At 37.0% G+C, this 18,531-nt stretch overlaps 1 protein-coding gene across 1 annotated transcript; it reads right to left on the reverse strand.

The window, feature by feature from the left end:
• Positions 1–7,247: 7,247 nt before the first annotated feature.
• efemp2a (EGF containing fibulin extracellular matrix protein 2a) lies at positions 7,248–15,206 on the reverse strand. The gene is made up of 10 exons (XM_056243742.1): positions 14,953–15,206; positions 14,712–14,760; positions 13,242–13,454; positions 12,560–12,682; positions 11,440–11,556; positions 10,211–10,330; positions 9,995–10,114; positions 9,766–9,892; positions 8,990–9,185; positions 7,248–8,128 (listed from the first exon to the last, which is right to left on the reverse strand). Exons 1-10 carry the CDS (start codon positions 15,046–15,048, stop codon positions 7,967–7,969), a joined length of 1,323 nt encoding a protein of 440 aa, XP_056099717.1. The 5' UTR covers positions 15,049–15,206; the 3' UTR covers positions 7,248–7,966.
• Between the last annotated feature and the right edge of the window lie 3,325 nt (positions 15,207–18,531).

Genomic DNA, 18,531 nt, shown 5'->3' on the forward strand with positions numbered 1-18,531 from the left:
AGTGCAGCGCGCTTTCAGAAACCCTTCACCTTCCCTAGCTCCACCTGTATATATCTGCTATGGGTAATTCATGCTATATTGTGTTGGACAAACCATTTATACAGAGAGGATTATCCATTACCATTCCAATTCGTTTAAAGGAGAACTCCGGTCAATTTTTTCGCACCCTGTTGACTTCAATGGGGCAAGTTCTAAACCCGCATTTAGCCTCTTAACTTTTAACGGCTAAAAGCAGGTTTAGAACTTGCCCCATTGAAGTCAACAGGGTGCGAATTTTAAAAAGAGGATAACACGGTGTAGGCAACACCGATTTTCGTCGTTTTTGTCTGTACTGACAGCACTCCAAATGTACAAAAAAATTAGCTCAATGTTAAAATTGACCGGAGTTCTCCTTTAAAAGCCAGTTGCTTCCCTGGGTCAACACATTTAGTTGATCCTGGAACTACATTAAGCCGAGTTCAAACTGTATGATTTTGGCCACGATTTGACCATCTGAGACCAATTTTGTGAATCCTAAAAGATTCCTCGAATCCTAATCTGAAGTCTGTGATTGTTAGTTTGACATGTTCACCGACAGCCGATTAATGACAATGCTTACAGCTGGGATCATGTTCGTAGCAAGCAACAGCCCTAAAAGGACACACCTAAACCTAAAAGGTTAAGCACCCGGCTTAACTCTCCAAAAAAACAAGTCCTAACTCTATCCCTTCCCCTGAACCTAACCCTACCCATAAATTTATCCCTAAAATCAGAGAGAAATTATGGGTGAACACTGATGTAGAAGCTTGGTTGAAAGCTTGACATTATCAGTAAACATTTATCAGTCCCTCAAATATGATTGGTTGATTAGAATGTTGATCCAGGATCAACAAAGATGTTGGTCCAGGAACATGTTGCACTTGGTGAAATCAGGTTCTGCAAAGGGGCACATTAGTGCCTTAAGGTATATGTGCCCTTTGTGGGTAGATAAGGTACAAAGGTGTGCCATTGAGGGTACTTCCCCAGTGACAGGCTGATGACTAATTTTTGCATATTTTTTTCTGACGGGGTTTGATGAAGAGCAGGACCATGAAAAGAGTTGTACATTATATTTACCTTAATGCTTCATGAACAGTGGAATGTGAGTGCGATTTGCATTTTTGCAATATGGTGTTAAATCTGCCTGAAGCGTTATTTAGTTTTGCCACAGAAGCTGTTTTTTAACACCCTATGTTAACACTCAGCATTCAGACTCTCACCCGCAGGCTCATTCATGGTGACAGTCTCTCACACATTACTCATTCACTCATCATGAGGATAAAGTCGCTTTACTGTCTCTCTCTCCATCTCTGACAGAGATGAGCAGCGTTAGTCCGAAAAGACGTTGTTCACCTCTCTTTACATTCAATTTGAAGCAATAGGCCTCAAGCATCCTTAGGCCATATGTGCATGAAATGCATTAAGCAATAAAGGGTTTTGCTCATTATGAGAGTGCAGCGATGATTCTGGATGCTTGGCATTCCATATATTTTTACTGATTTAAAAACGTATGCTCCCTTTTTTGAAGGAATTGTCTCTTTATTGCCGTCCCCTCTGCTCGCACGCCCACGCGCCCATAGCAACACGTTGTCGTATCATAGTAACCACATTTGCGCAGGGAGAAAAAAATTAGGGTGGGTTGTAGAGGTATCTTTCTCTGACCACAATGAGCATGAAGCTTGATGATGGCTCCTTGTATTCAAGGGTGAGATTATGAAAGCATATAAAGAAATGTAGCGCACTCAACCAGATATTCGCTATAACTTCTTATATGAAATGACCTGTCAATCCTGATTCTGGTTCCCAGGTTGTGAGCCATATAATGTAATTAGCCATCCTCGTTAGGCTCATCTGAATAGCCAATCAGTGGCAGATGAGGTATATGACTCTTGTTATCAAAGTCACTCCAGCTCAGACGAGGCTCTAATCAAGGCGTGTTGGTAATATTCAGAGGTCAGTTTAATTCCCTTAAACAAATGACCCAATTATCAGTGACCAACATGTGTCCCTTTTTACTCTCCATCTGTGAAAGAGCCCCCTGTCTGCTCTTCAATGGAGATCCTTCTTTAATCAGGACGCAGTGGACTGAAGCTAATGTGACATGCTAATAGAGCTACTGTGTAAACCCCAATCACCCATTTGAGCATGCTATTCTCCACGCCGACCCTGCTAACTGTCCATCAAGGGTCGCAACATCACAATTGACACCTTTGATTATAAAGGCTATTTCTAATCTTATATTAGCTTTATTAGATAACTCTGCTGCACTGTAAAAAATATTTTAGCAATTTAGTTATTTCAACTTTTTTGTGTAGAGATAACTAGATTGTCCAGACAACAAGAAATTCTAAGTTTACTTGTCCTCAACTTATCGAAATAAGTTAGTTAAACTAAAAAAAACACATGCAAAAAGATAACACAAAATAATGAGTTACGTTTTTTTACGGTGTGGGAAATCCAGTTCAATCTGTGTTGATGTGCCTTTGGACATGAAACATAGGTGAGTCGGTCATACGTGTGTTTGTGTGTGTGTGTGTATGTATGTATATGTGTGTATATATATATATATATATATATTAGGCCTCTTCTCGTGCTGATTGGATCATTTGAGCGTGTTCCTCCTGAACAATTTTATGGAACATTGATGTCAATAAAGAACTTTTATTTTCAAGGGTGTAGTTCAGGCAATTTTGAAAATTCTGTCATCAAAACCTGTATGAAACAGAATTATATTCTGAATATGCCTGATGTGTTTTTGTCCATACAATGAAAGTCAATGAGGTCCAGTGTTCGGGTTTGGGCAAAAAATCGTATTTTATGTACCACAGAAAATAAAATCCAGCTATAATATAAACCCCTTTGAACTAGTTTAAACTGGATTGTTATCCGGGAGGTTGGCTTGTTTATTTGGTGTTTACATTTAGGACTAAATGTAAAATTCCTGTTTGCTTTGCCCACTGCCTCCCCACATATGCTTAGCGAATATAGATATCATGAATACTGATCTGTTGTTTGTAATGCAATTAATGCAGTGGATGTCACGAACGGTGAGGGCTTGTTTTGTAATGGCTTAATGTGTTTAAAAAAAGCTGGTGGAAGGCAATAGTGTTTCCTCTTTTCATTCAAAAATAACCGTGGATGTCCAGGTAAATATAGTGGTTCTATCTCAATGACTGACAGAGTTTGTGAGGAATTTCCTGAGGGGTCCTTTGTCTCAATTAATGTGCGCACTCAAGCATGAAGGAAAAACGCTCTCGTTCCTGGCTATAAAAAATGTATTCGTTCCTGGCTGTGCAAGAAATAATCTGATCAGCAGTTTTTTGTTTTTTGGAGTTGCCTAAATTTTTTCACTATGGTGAGGACAAAATGAGAGATTGCAGACACAGCATTAAGAATCACCTTCACAGCGAGAAAGTGATGAATTAATACAGTAGTACTGCCTGTTTTAAGTCGAATAACAAACACATTTGGCCTTTGTTTGTTGTGTTGTGTTATGTTAATATTATAACATTTATAACATCATACAACATCATATAACATATAACACAACATAACATAACATAACTTCATATAACGTGTTATATGTTATGTTATGTGTTTAATGTTATACATTATGTTGTTTTGAAAAGCCTGTTTTTGGTTGAATGACAAACACATTTGGCCTTTGTTTGTTGTGTTGTGTTATGTTGATATTATAACATAACATATAATATCACATTACAAAAAACATAACATAACATATAACATAACATAACATGTTATATATTATGTTGTTTTGAAAAGCCTGTTTTTGGTTGAATGACAAACACATTTGGCCTTCGTTCATAGCCAGCAGTCGTTTCAAAAGAGAGCGGAAAAGAACCACACACTGTAAAAAATAAAATGGCATTTTTACGGTAAAATACCGGCAGCTGTGGTTGCCAGAACTTTACCATCAAAATATGGTACAGACGTTACAGGTTTTACAGATTTAACTTAAAATTTACAGTAATAAACCGTATTTCATTATCTGATATAATGTTAATTTACCAACCTATTTATGTATTAATATCTGTTTTGTACCATTGTAATACATTGAAAAACAACAATCATCACAGCAGTGATGAAAGTCACATGATTAACAATCTCATCACAAGCAGCTCTTCCACAAGAAGACAGCTAAAACTAATATAAAGAAGCTGCACAGTCTAATTCGCACAAACACTAAACAGCATCATGGTAACATGAAATTTAAAAAATGCAATAAACATTAATTTAACAACATTAAATGTAACATGAAACTCTAATATACATAACTGATAAGAAAAGAAAACTAAGAAGAAACAGTTATTTCAACAAAAATACATCAAATGTGAAGTGTCACGCAGGGAATTGTGGGAATGTCAATTTACGTTTTTTCACTGTAAATTATAAAATGAGTTGTTCTTTTTCACTTTCAAAAACTGTAAATTTAACGGTATTTTACAGTAAAATTACATTAAATGTACCGTTAGATTTATCACAGTTATTTACCGTATATAGTAAGGAAACTTTCTGTTAACCAAGTAACAGTTTTTCACCGTAGCATTTTTACCGTTAAAATCAGATCATTTTTTACAGTGCATGATTCAAGATGGATAATCAGAAATATTATAATTTGTTATATGACGCTAGGCTATGCCATGTTATACAGTATGTTATAGGTATGTTATGTTGTTTTGAAAAGCTTGTTTTTGATTGAATTACAACCACATTTGGCCTTCGTTCATAGCCAGCAGTCGTTTTAAAAGAGAGCGGAAAAGAATCAAAGTTTATATGATTCAATATAAAAAGGGCACTTGAGCAAGAGAACAGTTCATTCCCAGGACATCTGGTCCATTCCCACTCCACCCACTCACCTGTTCCTGACCCATCAATGAGGTCACATTTGGCATGAACTGTGGCGTGTTCCTCCACTCCATAGGACACCATGACACATGAGTCTGTATGTAACATTTTCACACACCCATGCAAACAGACACACACACACACGCCTTTTCTGAAGGACACCTCCACATGCGGAGGCATATTGGCAGAGCTCATCAGCCTTCCTCGCTCTCTGTGCCTGCTGGGTGGGTACAGCACATCTCGCTCCTGCGTTTGTCTCACAGTTGGGTTTACCGTTTGTCTGCCATCCAACAGGAAACGGCGCGAGAATGCCATGTTCTCACCCACATATATCCCCATCACCCACTTCCTAAAGAACACGTCTCTAAATTGTGATCTCTGCTGTGAAGTAATGATCGAAGCAACCTGCTGGTGCCATCTGTGTCCATCTATGTTTACGAATTAATGTGCCCGTTGTGTCACTCACCTAGATTCTCAGGTGTGTATGTTTGTGTGTGACCGAATACATGCGTGTATGGGATCCCGTTCGTTCACAGTTGAACAGTCTAGCTCGGGAACATGTAGCCAGTCAGTTTACAGGAAGGAGGAAAGAATCTGGTTCACTGGACAATTAGGTTACAAAACCAGCTGCAAGATTCCATCACTTCAAGTTATGTCTATTTTGGGCCTTGGACTCTGTGTGCTGCACTGCCCCCAAGTGGCAGACTAGAGTTAGTTTTCAGACCTGCGATTATGTAAGACTTTGCAGGGAATGAGTCATCACTGGGTTGTATCAGAGAGAGTAGAACTCTGTGTATGTGTGTATGTGTTTGTTGGCACAGATAACTGGAGGCAGTAGTGGGATGGGCGAGCAGCGCCAGGGACGATGAAACTCAAAAGTGGGTATTTTCCCGTTGCTTTTTTCGGCTGTGATTGATCAGTGCAAGTGGTCACTCCTGAAAAGCTGCTAAAGAACAAACATAAGCAGTGATGCTGTTGATGGCAGGTGGAAGGTTCTAGAACTACATTCATGTTACTGCAAATAGTCTGAATGTATCTTTGATGCTGGAATGATCTTGATTTTGCTGTCCAGATCAGTCTATTCTTGTGTAATGCAATTAACATACATCGAACATTATGCACATTTAAAGTATATATATATATATATATATATATATATATATATATATATATATATTTTTTAAATAAAGGGATAATCCAAAGAAGAAAAATCTGTAGTATATTATTGACATAATAATGTCATGACTCTGCAGAGGTTAAGCGAATTAGATCATAGATATAATATAATATAATATAACAATATATATTTGTCTACTTTTGAAATAAAATGGCAATGTCAGTCAAAATAAGACCATTTTAAATGCAGATATACTATAATATACAATATATAGGCTAATAATAATAATAATACTTATTATTATTATCATTATTATTATTATATAGCATAGTGTATCCTAAGACTCTAGAGGATAAGCAGTTTGGAGAATGGATGGAAGTTCTTGTTCATATTAGGTTGTGCCGAATATTTATATTTAAGTACAATATGTAATATACAATATATTATTATTGTTGTTATAAATAATACCAATAGTCTACATTTATGGAATTTTCAGTCAAAGGTGGACTATTTTAATTTTGTATTATATTATATTAATTATATTATATTAATATACGTATTAGTACTTAACATTTATTCCAAAAAGTATGCATTTTAGCCAATTTTAGCTTGTTAATTTAGTTTTTGCTATTCAAATATTTTGCACAACCTAACACGAACACCTCCCACACAAAATCATGCAAGTCTTGTGACATCATTACCCCATTAGCCTCAAATACAGTAACTCCATTTACGATTCAAGCCACTCAGCTTAATCCATTCAGAGAAGTTCTCATTGCCACTCTGAGAAAGGGCCCTCTTGCTGCTAGTGTTGGATCCGGATCAGATCCAGAAAGTTCTATTAACCTGGATCTGTGACTCAGTGGAAACAACATAGTATTGATTATAAAAGACTGAGTTTTGGACTTTGACTTCACTAAATAAATTGCCATTGTTTTCCACCTTAAACGTTTTTCCTATATAGTTTAGGCAAGATGCTGTAGATTATACTGAATATACTGTATATAATTTTCTCCCCTCTAAATCAGATCTCTTTCTCTGTCAGGCTTGTGCTAATAAGGCCACAGAGAGGCGGACAGCTCCTCAATAGGGTTCCAGTCTATCTAGTAGTTAGATGACTCAAGAGATAGGAAAGGTGGGTGGAAGGGTTAAGCAGGGCACGTGAGCATTTTCCATTTGGCGGAAGAAGATGCATAGCTGACAAATACCAGCGGGAATGCAAACATATGTGGGTCTGGAGCCAGAGTTTTATGGTCTCATCAAATTTATTACAGTAATAAATCCAGGATCGAAAATACAACAATGGCACCGTGGTATAAAAAAAAAAACACAAGGAAATGTGAGCATTATTGATGGTTGTGGTGGGGTAGAGGTTTGGAATGACTGAGTGGTTACTGAATAACAATGAATAAAAACAATTCTGAACTCAAGATATGGATTATACATAGTGGAACATTAATAGAGGCTTTTGACACTTAAGAACATACAGAGATACTTTTTACAGCCTTGATATTGTTATTGCTACATCTATTTGAATAGGAGGGATTAATTATTATTGCTGACTTCTGAACTGGAAGAGCAAACCATAGGAAAGAGAGGAACAGAGCTGCACCCCTCATCCTGAGAAACGGGCATTTAGAAATGATAAAAGACAGTTTACATAGGTTGTACAGCAGGTTTGGGATCATAGTGCAGCTGGTAACTTCGCCATTTTCTAAATGACACAATATAATGAGTTATTATCTTGTAGACATATTGTCCTTAAAATATAGTCCCAGCCTTTTTTATTATTTACGATGTAGAAGTTAAAATAGGTTGGTACATGACTTCTCTACAATCTTGGAAATGATGTCTGTCATTTGGCAGACATATCCATCTCATAAGCCCTCCTTGTTGGATGAATCAATCAGTGCTTCCACTCTTCCACCCCGTTTCCCTTTCTAGGCATCTCTGCATCTCTTTCAGTTAAAAAGCATAAGGCCCAACATAGATGGTTAAGCGCAGGGCAGAACTGGTGTGGTAGCTCATGAGCGGGTTGACCGAAACCATCTCCAAATCCAGCACATACTCTCTGGGGCCGTTCACGGCGCGGGCGAGAACAAGCATGGCACTGATGTTGTTGATTTGCTGAGGAAAGGCACATGACAGGAACAAGATCATTTCAAAACTTGGCAGTGTGAGATATGTATTCGTCGTGATGGCACTAATCAAAGGGGTCTTCTTGATTTCATGGACAGAACACTGTGACTTTTAATATTTATATATACACTGCTGTTGATATAATCTTTAACTATATATCATTTTTTTTCCCTTTTATTTATTCAGCAAGGACGCACAAAAGTCACAGTAAAGACATTTATAATGTTACAAAAAAATTCTATTTTAAATAATTTGATAATATTTCTTTTGAACTTTCTAGCCATCAAATCATTCTAAAACATTCTCTCACAGTTCCCACAAGAATATTAAGCAGCACAAGTGTTTTCAACACTGATAATAATACATGTTTCTTGAGCAACAAATCAGCATATTAGAATGATTTCTGAAGGATCATGTGACACTGAAGACTGGAGTAATGATGCTGAAAATTCAGCTTTACCACCACAGGAATAAATTACATTCTAATACATCAAAATAGAAAACAGTTATCGTACTTTAAATTGTAATAATAGTTCACAAATATTACTGTTTTTGCTGTATTTATTAAATAAATGCAGCCTTGGTGAGCATAAGAGACTTCTAAAACATGTTTTTTAAACTCCAAAAGGTCCCAAAACCTAAAAATGGTACTGTGCATCCAAGAATATATTTTGCCAATGGGGTAAGAAATTAAATTTTATTCAAGATATGAATCTAGCTTGTTTTAAGGGTGTTTAGATCATTGTACTTGAAAACAAGACAAATGAATTGCAAAAACCAATAATATTATACAGCACACCATATTAAGGTATTCTTTCAGAATCTGCAGTAATTAAAATCTGAACATACCCTGATGTAAAAATCTCCATTGTCATCTCCAGAACGGATGCGGAAGGTGTTATAGGCTCCAGGATAGACGCTGGTGGCCTGGATCTGAAAGATATCTGAGGGGACGGAGCGCTCGGATGTGATGCTCATGTAGCGATGAACAATGGAGTAGGGCATGTCTCGACAGCTGGGCTTTGTGACAGGACACATACAGCGACTGCAATGAAGAGAGACAATTGTATCAGTTAGGAAAGATTGACTGTAAAAGGTTTCAGCACTAAACGAAAGTGAATTGAATAGATTTGAACTGATCTGCACTCAAATGAATCAACAAAATTGCACAGGACTGGACTGATTTAGACTGAATATACTAAATTTTATTGTTTTTACCCACTAGGTCAGGTTTTGGCATGACTAATGACTGTGTTAGCCACAACTGTACCAAATTATAGAAGAATGTGTACCATATGTCCAGCAAATTGGCTTAAAATTTTGGATGCCATCCATCGAACCAGATATTTCTTCAGAAATGCCTGACCACCTGTTTTTCATTAAAAGCTTGTGGAACTTTGCAGATTATGTTGAGACCTGTTCAGAGGCACAGACTCAAGAACTGGCCCGAGATATGGAAAAATAAACCAGGCGATTTGAGAAACCATGTCAGGTATGTCTCAAATAGGCAGTAATGATTACGAAGAACAATAGACAATTAAGGTAGAGGAAAATCTCTCCGAAGTTCCAATGCGTGAACTGAACAGCCTGCAAGTGCTTGTGGTATTTCCAAATTGTTAACTTACTTTTCGGACACTTGCACATAGGGTTCCTGACAGCTTTTGGTGTCTACACATTTGTGACCTCCATGAATGTTCACACAAGTCTGTCCATCAGAGCACTGATGAGCTCCTGTCTCACATTCGTTTATGTCTAGATTGAAAGAAAAAGGGGGGGGGGGAGAATGTCTCTTTTCTCCTATGAGCGAATTGGGAAGCAAAGCGTTTAACAAGAGAGCGTTAAATTGAGGCGAACCTTGGCAGAGGCGTGTGCCCAAGAGCTGATAGCCATCAGGACAGACACAGGAGAATTTGCCGTGCTCATTAACACACTGATACTGGCACAGGTAACTGGAGTAGCTGCACTCGTCTATGTCTGTCGACAAAGAAGGAATTTGACCAGTTGTAAGTTGCATAAATATATTTCACAAATATGTGTATTTATTTTGGTTTGTGTTTGCTCCCAGCTTACCATTGCAGGCGAAGCCATCTGGCCCCAGCTCATAACCCTGCTCACATCGACACAGGAACGTTCCGTACGTGTTATAACACCTCTGACTGCAGGGAGCCCCCATGCCACACTCGTCAACATCTGAGTGCAACAGAATGACAAAGCAGACGGGATCATGTATGAAAACATTCGGCGCAAGGCAAGCAGTGAAGGATTGCAGTCACTAAAAAAGGCAATCGGATATTTAAGAAAAGAAATACTTTCTGAGATGGACTGGCCATTTTTGTCTAATAAAGTGGCTAAGCAAATCAAATCTCAGTTCATAATCGTTTGTTTTAGGGATCCCCTAAGGAAGGAAATGTTCTGTTTAATTTTGATGCACCCAATGAGATTTTATTAAGTCAAAATTGACCCTATTTACTGATGCTTAATGCACACAGTAACACATCTTGTGTTGGTAATGGGGGAATAGCTCGCACATGTGAGTTGCAGCAGAAGAAAGTATAGGTTGGCATTTCACCGTTTGTATTTTATTCACTACCAGAAAAACTCCTACAAACTTCTATAAGCGTTCTGCTGTCAAGTGTTACTTAAACAAAAGTAGTTCATAAACAAAAAAAATAAAATATATCATCCGATTCCCGCACACATGTGAGGCTAGAGGCACATGCTATTAGCAAACTGTACATTCCCATCACCCGGGAGGAGAAAAAAAAAAGGTAAAAGCCTTTGTTCCACGTCCTATTCTCCTCGTTACAAAATTATTCTACAGAAATGTAGATGGAAATGTAAGGCATGTTATTCTACAGACAAAAAATATTAATAATAATTGCACCATAATACTTTGAAATTAAAAGACTTAATCAACATGATAAAAGTGTATTCTGGGCCGATCAATTCCAATCAATTGGATAAAATCAAGTCACGTTCTACATTTTTTTTTTTCATGTTGAATAACTTGTTTCACTTGGAAATACATCCAATTATAAAAGTGCTGCAAACAGCTGTTCACACTGACTTTAATGACTCAATTCCTCGTTTTCCTCCATGCACAAAGTGCTCTTTTACTGGTTTATATTTTGGCTCTTACTTAAAGAAAATGAGGTGTAGGATGGAGTTGTGTAAGTACGTGGGTTTGGATTCTGAGTGCGTGTGTGTGTGTGTGTGTGTGTGTGTGTGTGGGGTGGGTTGGCCTATGACTCAGGGTATGGCAAAACGGGGCGTGGGATTAAGCGTGTGGGTTGGCTTACCAATACAGGAGCGATTGTTGCCAGCCAGCTGGAAACCAGGCTCACACTGGCAGGAGAATGAGCCAGGGACATTAACACAGCGATGTTGACAGTAGCGGTACCGGCACTCGTCAATGTCTGAAAAGTATGAAAACATTCAATTAGATTACAAATAAAAAAAATTATATTCCTCATTGGTATGATTGGACAGACAATGACAGATCACCTCACCATTTTATGTGAGTTAAGGCACACTTCACTCAAACAGTGGTATCCACTCTTAACCATGAGAACAACTTAGTAAATTGAACTGATTATATTAATATGTGTGGATACAAAATTTTTACAGATAAGTATTTTAAAGTTAATATTTATAGATATTTCTAAATTTTGAATATCAAGATAATAATAGATACCAAATTAAGATCATATATAAATTAAAATTAGATAAAGATCATAATTAACTCTTGCCAAGCTAGTGATAACTTTTGAGGTACTGGAACCTAAAGGCAAGAACAAATGGTTTACATTTTGGTCTGTTCCTCACATTAATTTTTTTGTATGGCTTCAGGAGACTTGCAATGTACACAAGCCATATGTAATACTCTTTAAAAAAATGTTTATGGTGATTCGTGTAATTTCTGAAGCGTTTTTGAAAGAAACCCTTGTGGAAAAGGTACACCTTAGCATTTTTTTTAAAACAGAACTTTTAAAGAATATGCTTGTGTACAGTCTAAAATATACTTTAATGTAATTTGTATTGAAACTTGTATGTAATGCATTTACATATGTTTATAATTACACATTTGGAATTATGAAGTTACAATTTAGTACATTTAAAGTATAATAACTGTAATTTTAACTATGGGCGTTATTAGAAAATTAATTAAGTTTTCACGCGTGCTTTAATACGTTAGTCGACACACCAAAATAAGTGTAATTAAAAAAATAATTATTAAGTTTTGAAGTACTCTACAAGTCCACATTCAGGACAATGAAGCAAACTTATTTTTCACAATGGAAGGCTTGAAACGACATGAGTATGAATAAATAAAGACAGATCTTTGTGATTTGCTTTTTTTGGAGATGTGAACTCTGTTGTTGTATTGCTACAGAATTAGGCAGGCGTTTCATTTCTCACCGATGCATTCTGTGCCCACTTTACGATACCCATCTGGACACTGGCACGAGAAGGAGCCTTCTGTATTGAAACACTGCTGACTGGGCTGGCAGTCGTGACTGTCCCGTTCACACTCATCCACATCTGTTTTTGTGAGACAATAATGGAAATTTATTGTGGACACATCTCTGGTTCCGTTTTTTATCTTTTCTTTGTCTTCTCAGTTTATGGCATTGGAGCTAGCATAACTCTGGAATGTAGTTATTGCAGCATTTATTGGTTTACTGCTCATGGGAAGTGAAAACTACATTGCGGTCTTGAGTAACGTTATCTGTATTTCCTTCCTCTTGACGATAGACGACAGCTGGGATGCCTCAGTCTTAGTAAATTCTTCGGCCCCCTGCAGACCAGCCACCTGCCAAGACTTCAGCATGACTCGCACAGTTGTCTGGACGCAAAAACTAGCTGACCATTTCCCCTGACCACCTGTTTCTGCCTGAGTCATTCAAGCGCTATCAGTCAAAACTAAAACATTGCATGCAATAACCCCCACCACCACCATCCCATTCACATAACTGATTTTGATCTGGACACACATGACTCTCTACAAAGGCATGCTACTGATTACAAGAGCTGATTCCCACACACTCACAGGCCGTCTGACATCTGTTCTGAAAACACACACTCGTTTTCACACACTCACCCACGCAGCTGTCTCCCTGGGGCTCAAAACCTGTAGGGCACAGGTTGAATGACTCGCTGGCCATGTTCTCTAGGCTGGGATGGACCTGGTTGGGCGGATCAGGGGCGGGGATGACCGAGGCAGAGCGAGGCAGGCACAGGTACCCGCCATAGTGGTTGAAGCACTTCATCTCTCCCTTACAGGCCTCTGGGATTGTCTCACATTCATTTATATCTGCAGACAGGATAAGCAGCATATACAGTCTGTTTGAATGCCATGACCATGGGTCACAAAACTGTTAAGAAGACATAAACTACTATTGGAACAGTCATTTGTCAGAATGTCAAATTATATTAATTTAAAGATTTAATAATATACACTACAGTCTCTTATAATCATCAAGTTGTGGCATTTATTTGATACTGTAAAAACCATAATATTGTGAAATATAATTGCAATTTAAAATATGTTTTCTATTTTTAGGAAATGTAATATGGCTTAATAATATTTGACGAATAGAAAGTTAAAAAGAAATCTTTTGTACCATTAAATGTCTTTACTGTCACATGTGATTCATTTAATGTGTTCTTGCTGAATACAAGTAATAATTTATTTTAAAAAGATATATATACACTACCGTTCAAAAGTTTGGGGTTGGTACGATTTTAAATACTTTTAAAAGAATTCTCTTCTGCTAACCATGGCTGCGCTTATTTGATTAAAAATACAACAAAAATCAGTTATAGTATTAAATATTATTCCAGTGTAAATCAGCTGTTTTCTGTGTGAATATATAGTAAAGTGTAATTTATTCCTGTGATCAAAGCTGAATTTTCAGCATCACCAGTGTCAGTGTCTTCAGTGTCAAATGATCCTTCACAAATCAGTATAATATGAGGATTTGATGCTCAAGAAACATTTATTATTATTATCAATGTTGAAACAGTTGTTGGTCTGTCAGTTGTACAGTTTTTTTTTTGTTTTTTTTTGGATTCTTTGATGAATAGGAAGTTCAAAAGAACAGCATTTGTTTGAAATAGAATCTTTTGTAACATTATAAATGTCTTTACTGTCCTTGATAAATAAAAGTATTGATTTCTTTCCTCCAAAAAATAAAAATAAAATTCTCACTGACCCCAAACTTTTGAACGGTAGTGTATATATATATATATATATATATATATATTACTGACCCCAAACTTTTGAACGGTAGAGTATATTTTATATAAATACACATTAAATGTGTAATAACTAAGTAGGCTTATATATGACGTATATATCGTCGTTAAATAAATGTTTAACGTCGTTAAATAAATTAAATATGACGTTAAATATATCTTTCATATCCAAAACTCTTAATCTGTGTGATTTAGCTAAATGTTGTCTGTGTTTGATGATTTTCCATGGTGTTCCAAATGAATGTTTTTTTTATTAAAGTGAAGTGAACTTCTACAAATATCCATAATCAGCATGAAATTGAAGATGTTTTACCTTTGCAGTGCTGAGTCTGTGGATCCCAGTGATATCCATCTGTACATTCCTATAGAAAAACACATGAATTAGTCCATTAAACGTTATATAGGTGATCTATAAATCGAATAGTTACACCGCCTATGAGTAATATAAGATATGAAGATGATATTAAATGATATAACATAGGTTATGATATGAAGATTTATTTAGAGAGAGAAAAGGGAGGGAGAAGACAGGGGAAGGTTTCGTTCCTCCTTACCGTGTAGGTGTCAGTTTCTGTGGGTGGCTGTGAAATAGCGCGACGGAGAAACACAGAGATGCACATACAAAAGACCAAAACACACCCGGGCCGCATCCTCACACACACCTTCAACAGGCTCTGATGAGGACAGACACAAAAACACCTTCCAAGAGTGTTGGGATCAGACAGACGTGCACGCGCGCGCACGCTGGTACAGTGATGATGCTGCGATAAAGTTCACTGAAAGTTCAAACCTGTGGATGAGAAACAGCTTGAGAAAACTTCAGAAACAAACTTTCAAGTTTGAAAACATTTAAGTGATACCGCTGTATTAATCATAACTAAAAGTCAGAACGGATGTCTGTGATTTATTTCGGCTTTATTTAGCATATCAGACTCTAATGTAATGTCAGGACCTCTCATTTATCCAAGTGGTGCTGCTCACTCTCTCGATGCACAGGACCGTCCGCTGAAATTGCTTGATTACCAGACTCCCCCTAGTGGTTGTATTAAAAATGCAACAATTTTGGTAACCGATGGAAAATCAAATAGACTTGATCCTAGTCTGTTTCACTGTGGACAATGTGAGGTAGACAGAAAGATTAAGACCTAGGCTCTTTATGTGCACAAAAGTAAGGTTGCAATACTGTGGTACAATGATTGTATTAGATGATTTATACCATGGCACTTAATGTTGATCATGTTAATGTTATTTACACAGTACTCCTATAGGCTACTTCAAAGAGTACCAATATGCTAAACATAAAAATAACTTATTGTTCATTTTGCTTTTAATGCATGAATAAATGTTAATTTAGACCTATTTAAATACTAAGTTTTTTAAATACTAATAGCCTACTACTTAATAATTCAATATTCTTAATTATTATGAAATTATACTTTTGTGTGCACTGTATTAGCATGTGTAATGTTAATCTAGATTAATAAATGCTTCAAAAACGTGGTGTATTGTTAATTCATGATACATAATGCATTAATAATGTAACCACTTATTGTAAAATGTTACCAAATAAAAAAAAAATCATTCACACAGCACAAGAAAAATCTAAATATTAACTGTAATTTTTATCAAATATTTGTGGCTTTGAGGGGAGTGAAAAGTTGTTCAGTTTACACTGAGCAAAATATCACACAGACATATTAAATGCAGCACTATTTTCCTGGCGTTGTATTCTGTAAATACACGCATATACTGTACATTGACATTGTTTGCAGGCGCTGTATGGAAACACAAAAGCTGCTCCAACATGACACAGAGCCCAACAGTAGCTCTTTGACTTGTTGATATTGTTGGGGGGGTTTCAGAGAGTCCAATCTAAAAGTATTTGTCATTTTGACTCAGTGTGACAAACCGCAAACCACTGGATGACGTGCAAATCTGCACATTCTATAACTCAGCTGCATCAGCCTCCAGATAGAATTGTTGTGCTTTTCCTCCCAAACCACAAGAAATGATTCAACCGATTTACAGTAGTCACCGTACAAGAAACACTTGCGACTTCACACGCAAACACACTGAAATCCAAACACTCTCACAAATCTCTCATCTGTGAATAACCCACTCCTATACTGACCTATACGTGCTATTATAGTTAAGTGGCATCCTGCAAAAATCTGGAAGCAGGCTGTCCCTGTGGTGTTGCATCGGACTGGGAAAAACCTGAAATCAACCATCATAAACAAACTTGAGGCCAGCAAGAGCACGGTTCAGTCGCTTGGTCGGAGTGTGGGCAGTGTGGAGGCGTGGGTAACATCGTCTGCCATGTTGTCTGAGTGGCACTTGACCTTCTGGAATGCCAGCGGAGAGGATGTGGGCACCACTCTGAATAACGGTCAGCCGGACACTCGCTGTTTTTCCCACAGTATCACATTCCCGAGAACCCCCCAAGGTTCACTGGTAAGTTCAAGTGATTACCCAGAATGTCCTTGTATAAGTCCCAGTCTCTGTTCTGCTGTTTTTAGATTAATTTAATACTTTTCTTTGGCAGATAAGTCAGTCATTGTATGGCTACAAATTAAATGTGGAGCACTCCAGATGCACCATGTGCTTTTAGATGGGAAGCAGCTCGTCTATTTGCTGAACATTTGCTTGGCTGGTAGTGCTGTGACTTTTGTAAAGTCTGCAGTGATTATACGACCACCAATAACACAAGTAATAAAAGAACGGACTTCATGGAGAGACCACACACATAATGACAAACGCTCTCCTCCTACCTCTCTCTCAACCTTATAAACACGCTCACACTAGTCCAGTGTCATGTCTACGGTTAACTCTGTGTGCTCAGCTGGACATTAAACTCCAAATCTGACATGGTGGCCAAAGCACTCATGCAGGGTCTCCAATTTGAAACCTTGCTGGTTGGTGCACATATAATTTTATGAATACTACCTCCTTACCTCCTTACCTCCCACCTGTGCAAAACTAAGTGGGTTTTTTATGTCAGGACCCCCATGGCCCCAACAACATGCAGACTGTCAACAAGACATCATAGAGACACATGTATTAGCTCATGTTTCTTAGCTAATTTTCTTTTAGGGTCAGTTCTCACAGGTGTCATTCTGGTCTTCTATCAGAGGAACCTAGATGTGGTTTATCTCATTAATTTACATAATTAAACTGCAATCATTTTTGAAGTGACTCAATAGTTTGTTTATTTACAGTGTTACTGTATACAGAGACCAAAGATTGTCTTAGGTTTTACGACAACTTGAAACCAGCCAAGTACACTACTGTTGTTTTTAAAAGGTTTATGCTTACCAAGGCTGCATTTATTTGAAGAACAACATAGCCTACCGTATGAACAGTAATATTGTGAAATATTATTAAAATTTAAAATAACTGTTTCAAATAATAAAATAAAAAAATGTAATGTATTCTTGTGATGGCAAAGCTGAATTTTCAGCATCATTACGCCCATCTTCAGTGTCACATGATCCTTCAGAAATCATTCTAAAATGCTGATAATGCTGAAGGAACATTTCTTATTATTATCAATGTTCAAAACAGGTGTGCTGCTTAATATTTTTGTGGAAACCTGCATGATATATATTATATATATATATACTTTTTTTTTTGATGAATAGAAAACTTTTTTTAATTAGTAAAATTAATTAATTTCAGACTTTTGTAACATTATAAATGTTATTACTGTCACTTTTGATCAATTTAATGCATCCTTGTTGAATAAAAGTATTAATTTTTTTTTTTTTTTTTAAATATACTGACCCCAAACTTTTGAATGATAGTGTGTAAAACTTCTAGACTCTTTCTGGTCATCATCAGTAATGCTCACTACTTTCATGTTGCTTACTTTAGCAGTTCTGCCCTGAGATGACAAATGAATATTTCCAAAAATAGAGAACTAATGTGGCTAAAACAGAGGCCCCCAGTCTGGCATATCCCGGCTCTCTGTCACACTCTCTGCTTTTAAATGAACGCTCAAGTCAGCATCCAGCCAAAATAAAACATCTAACATAAGTAATTAGCAGAACACATAAACAAAAATTGTGTAACAGCAGTGGCCTATGTAAGTACAGTAAAGCAGTGTTCCCTGTTCTGTCACATAGGCATTTTAT

Source organism: Rhinichthys klamathensis, unplaced genomic scaffold (assembly GCF_029890125.1).
Source record: "Rhinichthys klamathensis goyatoka isolate OS25496 unplaced genomic scaffold, OSU_Roscu_1.1 h1tg000837l_1, whole genome shotgun sequence".
In the NCBI taxonomy this organism is placed as follows: domain Eukaryota; kingdom Metazoa; phylum Chordata; class Actinopteri; order Cypriniformes; family Leuciscidae; genus Rhinichthys; species Rhinichthys klamathensis.

Coding starts and splice junctions, on each gene's coding strand:
- efemp2a (XM_056243742.1), bottom strand. CDS start 15,048: ATGCGGCCCGGGTGTGTTTTGGTCTTTTGTATGTGCATCTCTGTGTTT. Junction 11,557..12,559: donor AGTGGGCACAGAATGCATCG/GTGAGAAATGAA, acceptor CATACTTTTCAG/ACATTGACGAGTGCCGGTAC. Junction 8,129..8,989: donor ATGGAGATTTTTACATCAGG/GTATGTTCAGAT, acceptor GCCTTTCCTCAG/CAAATCAACAACATCAGTGC.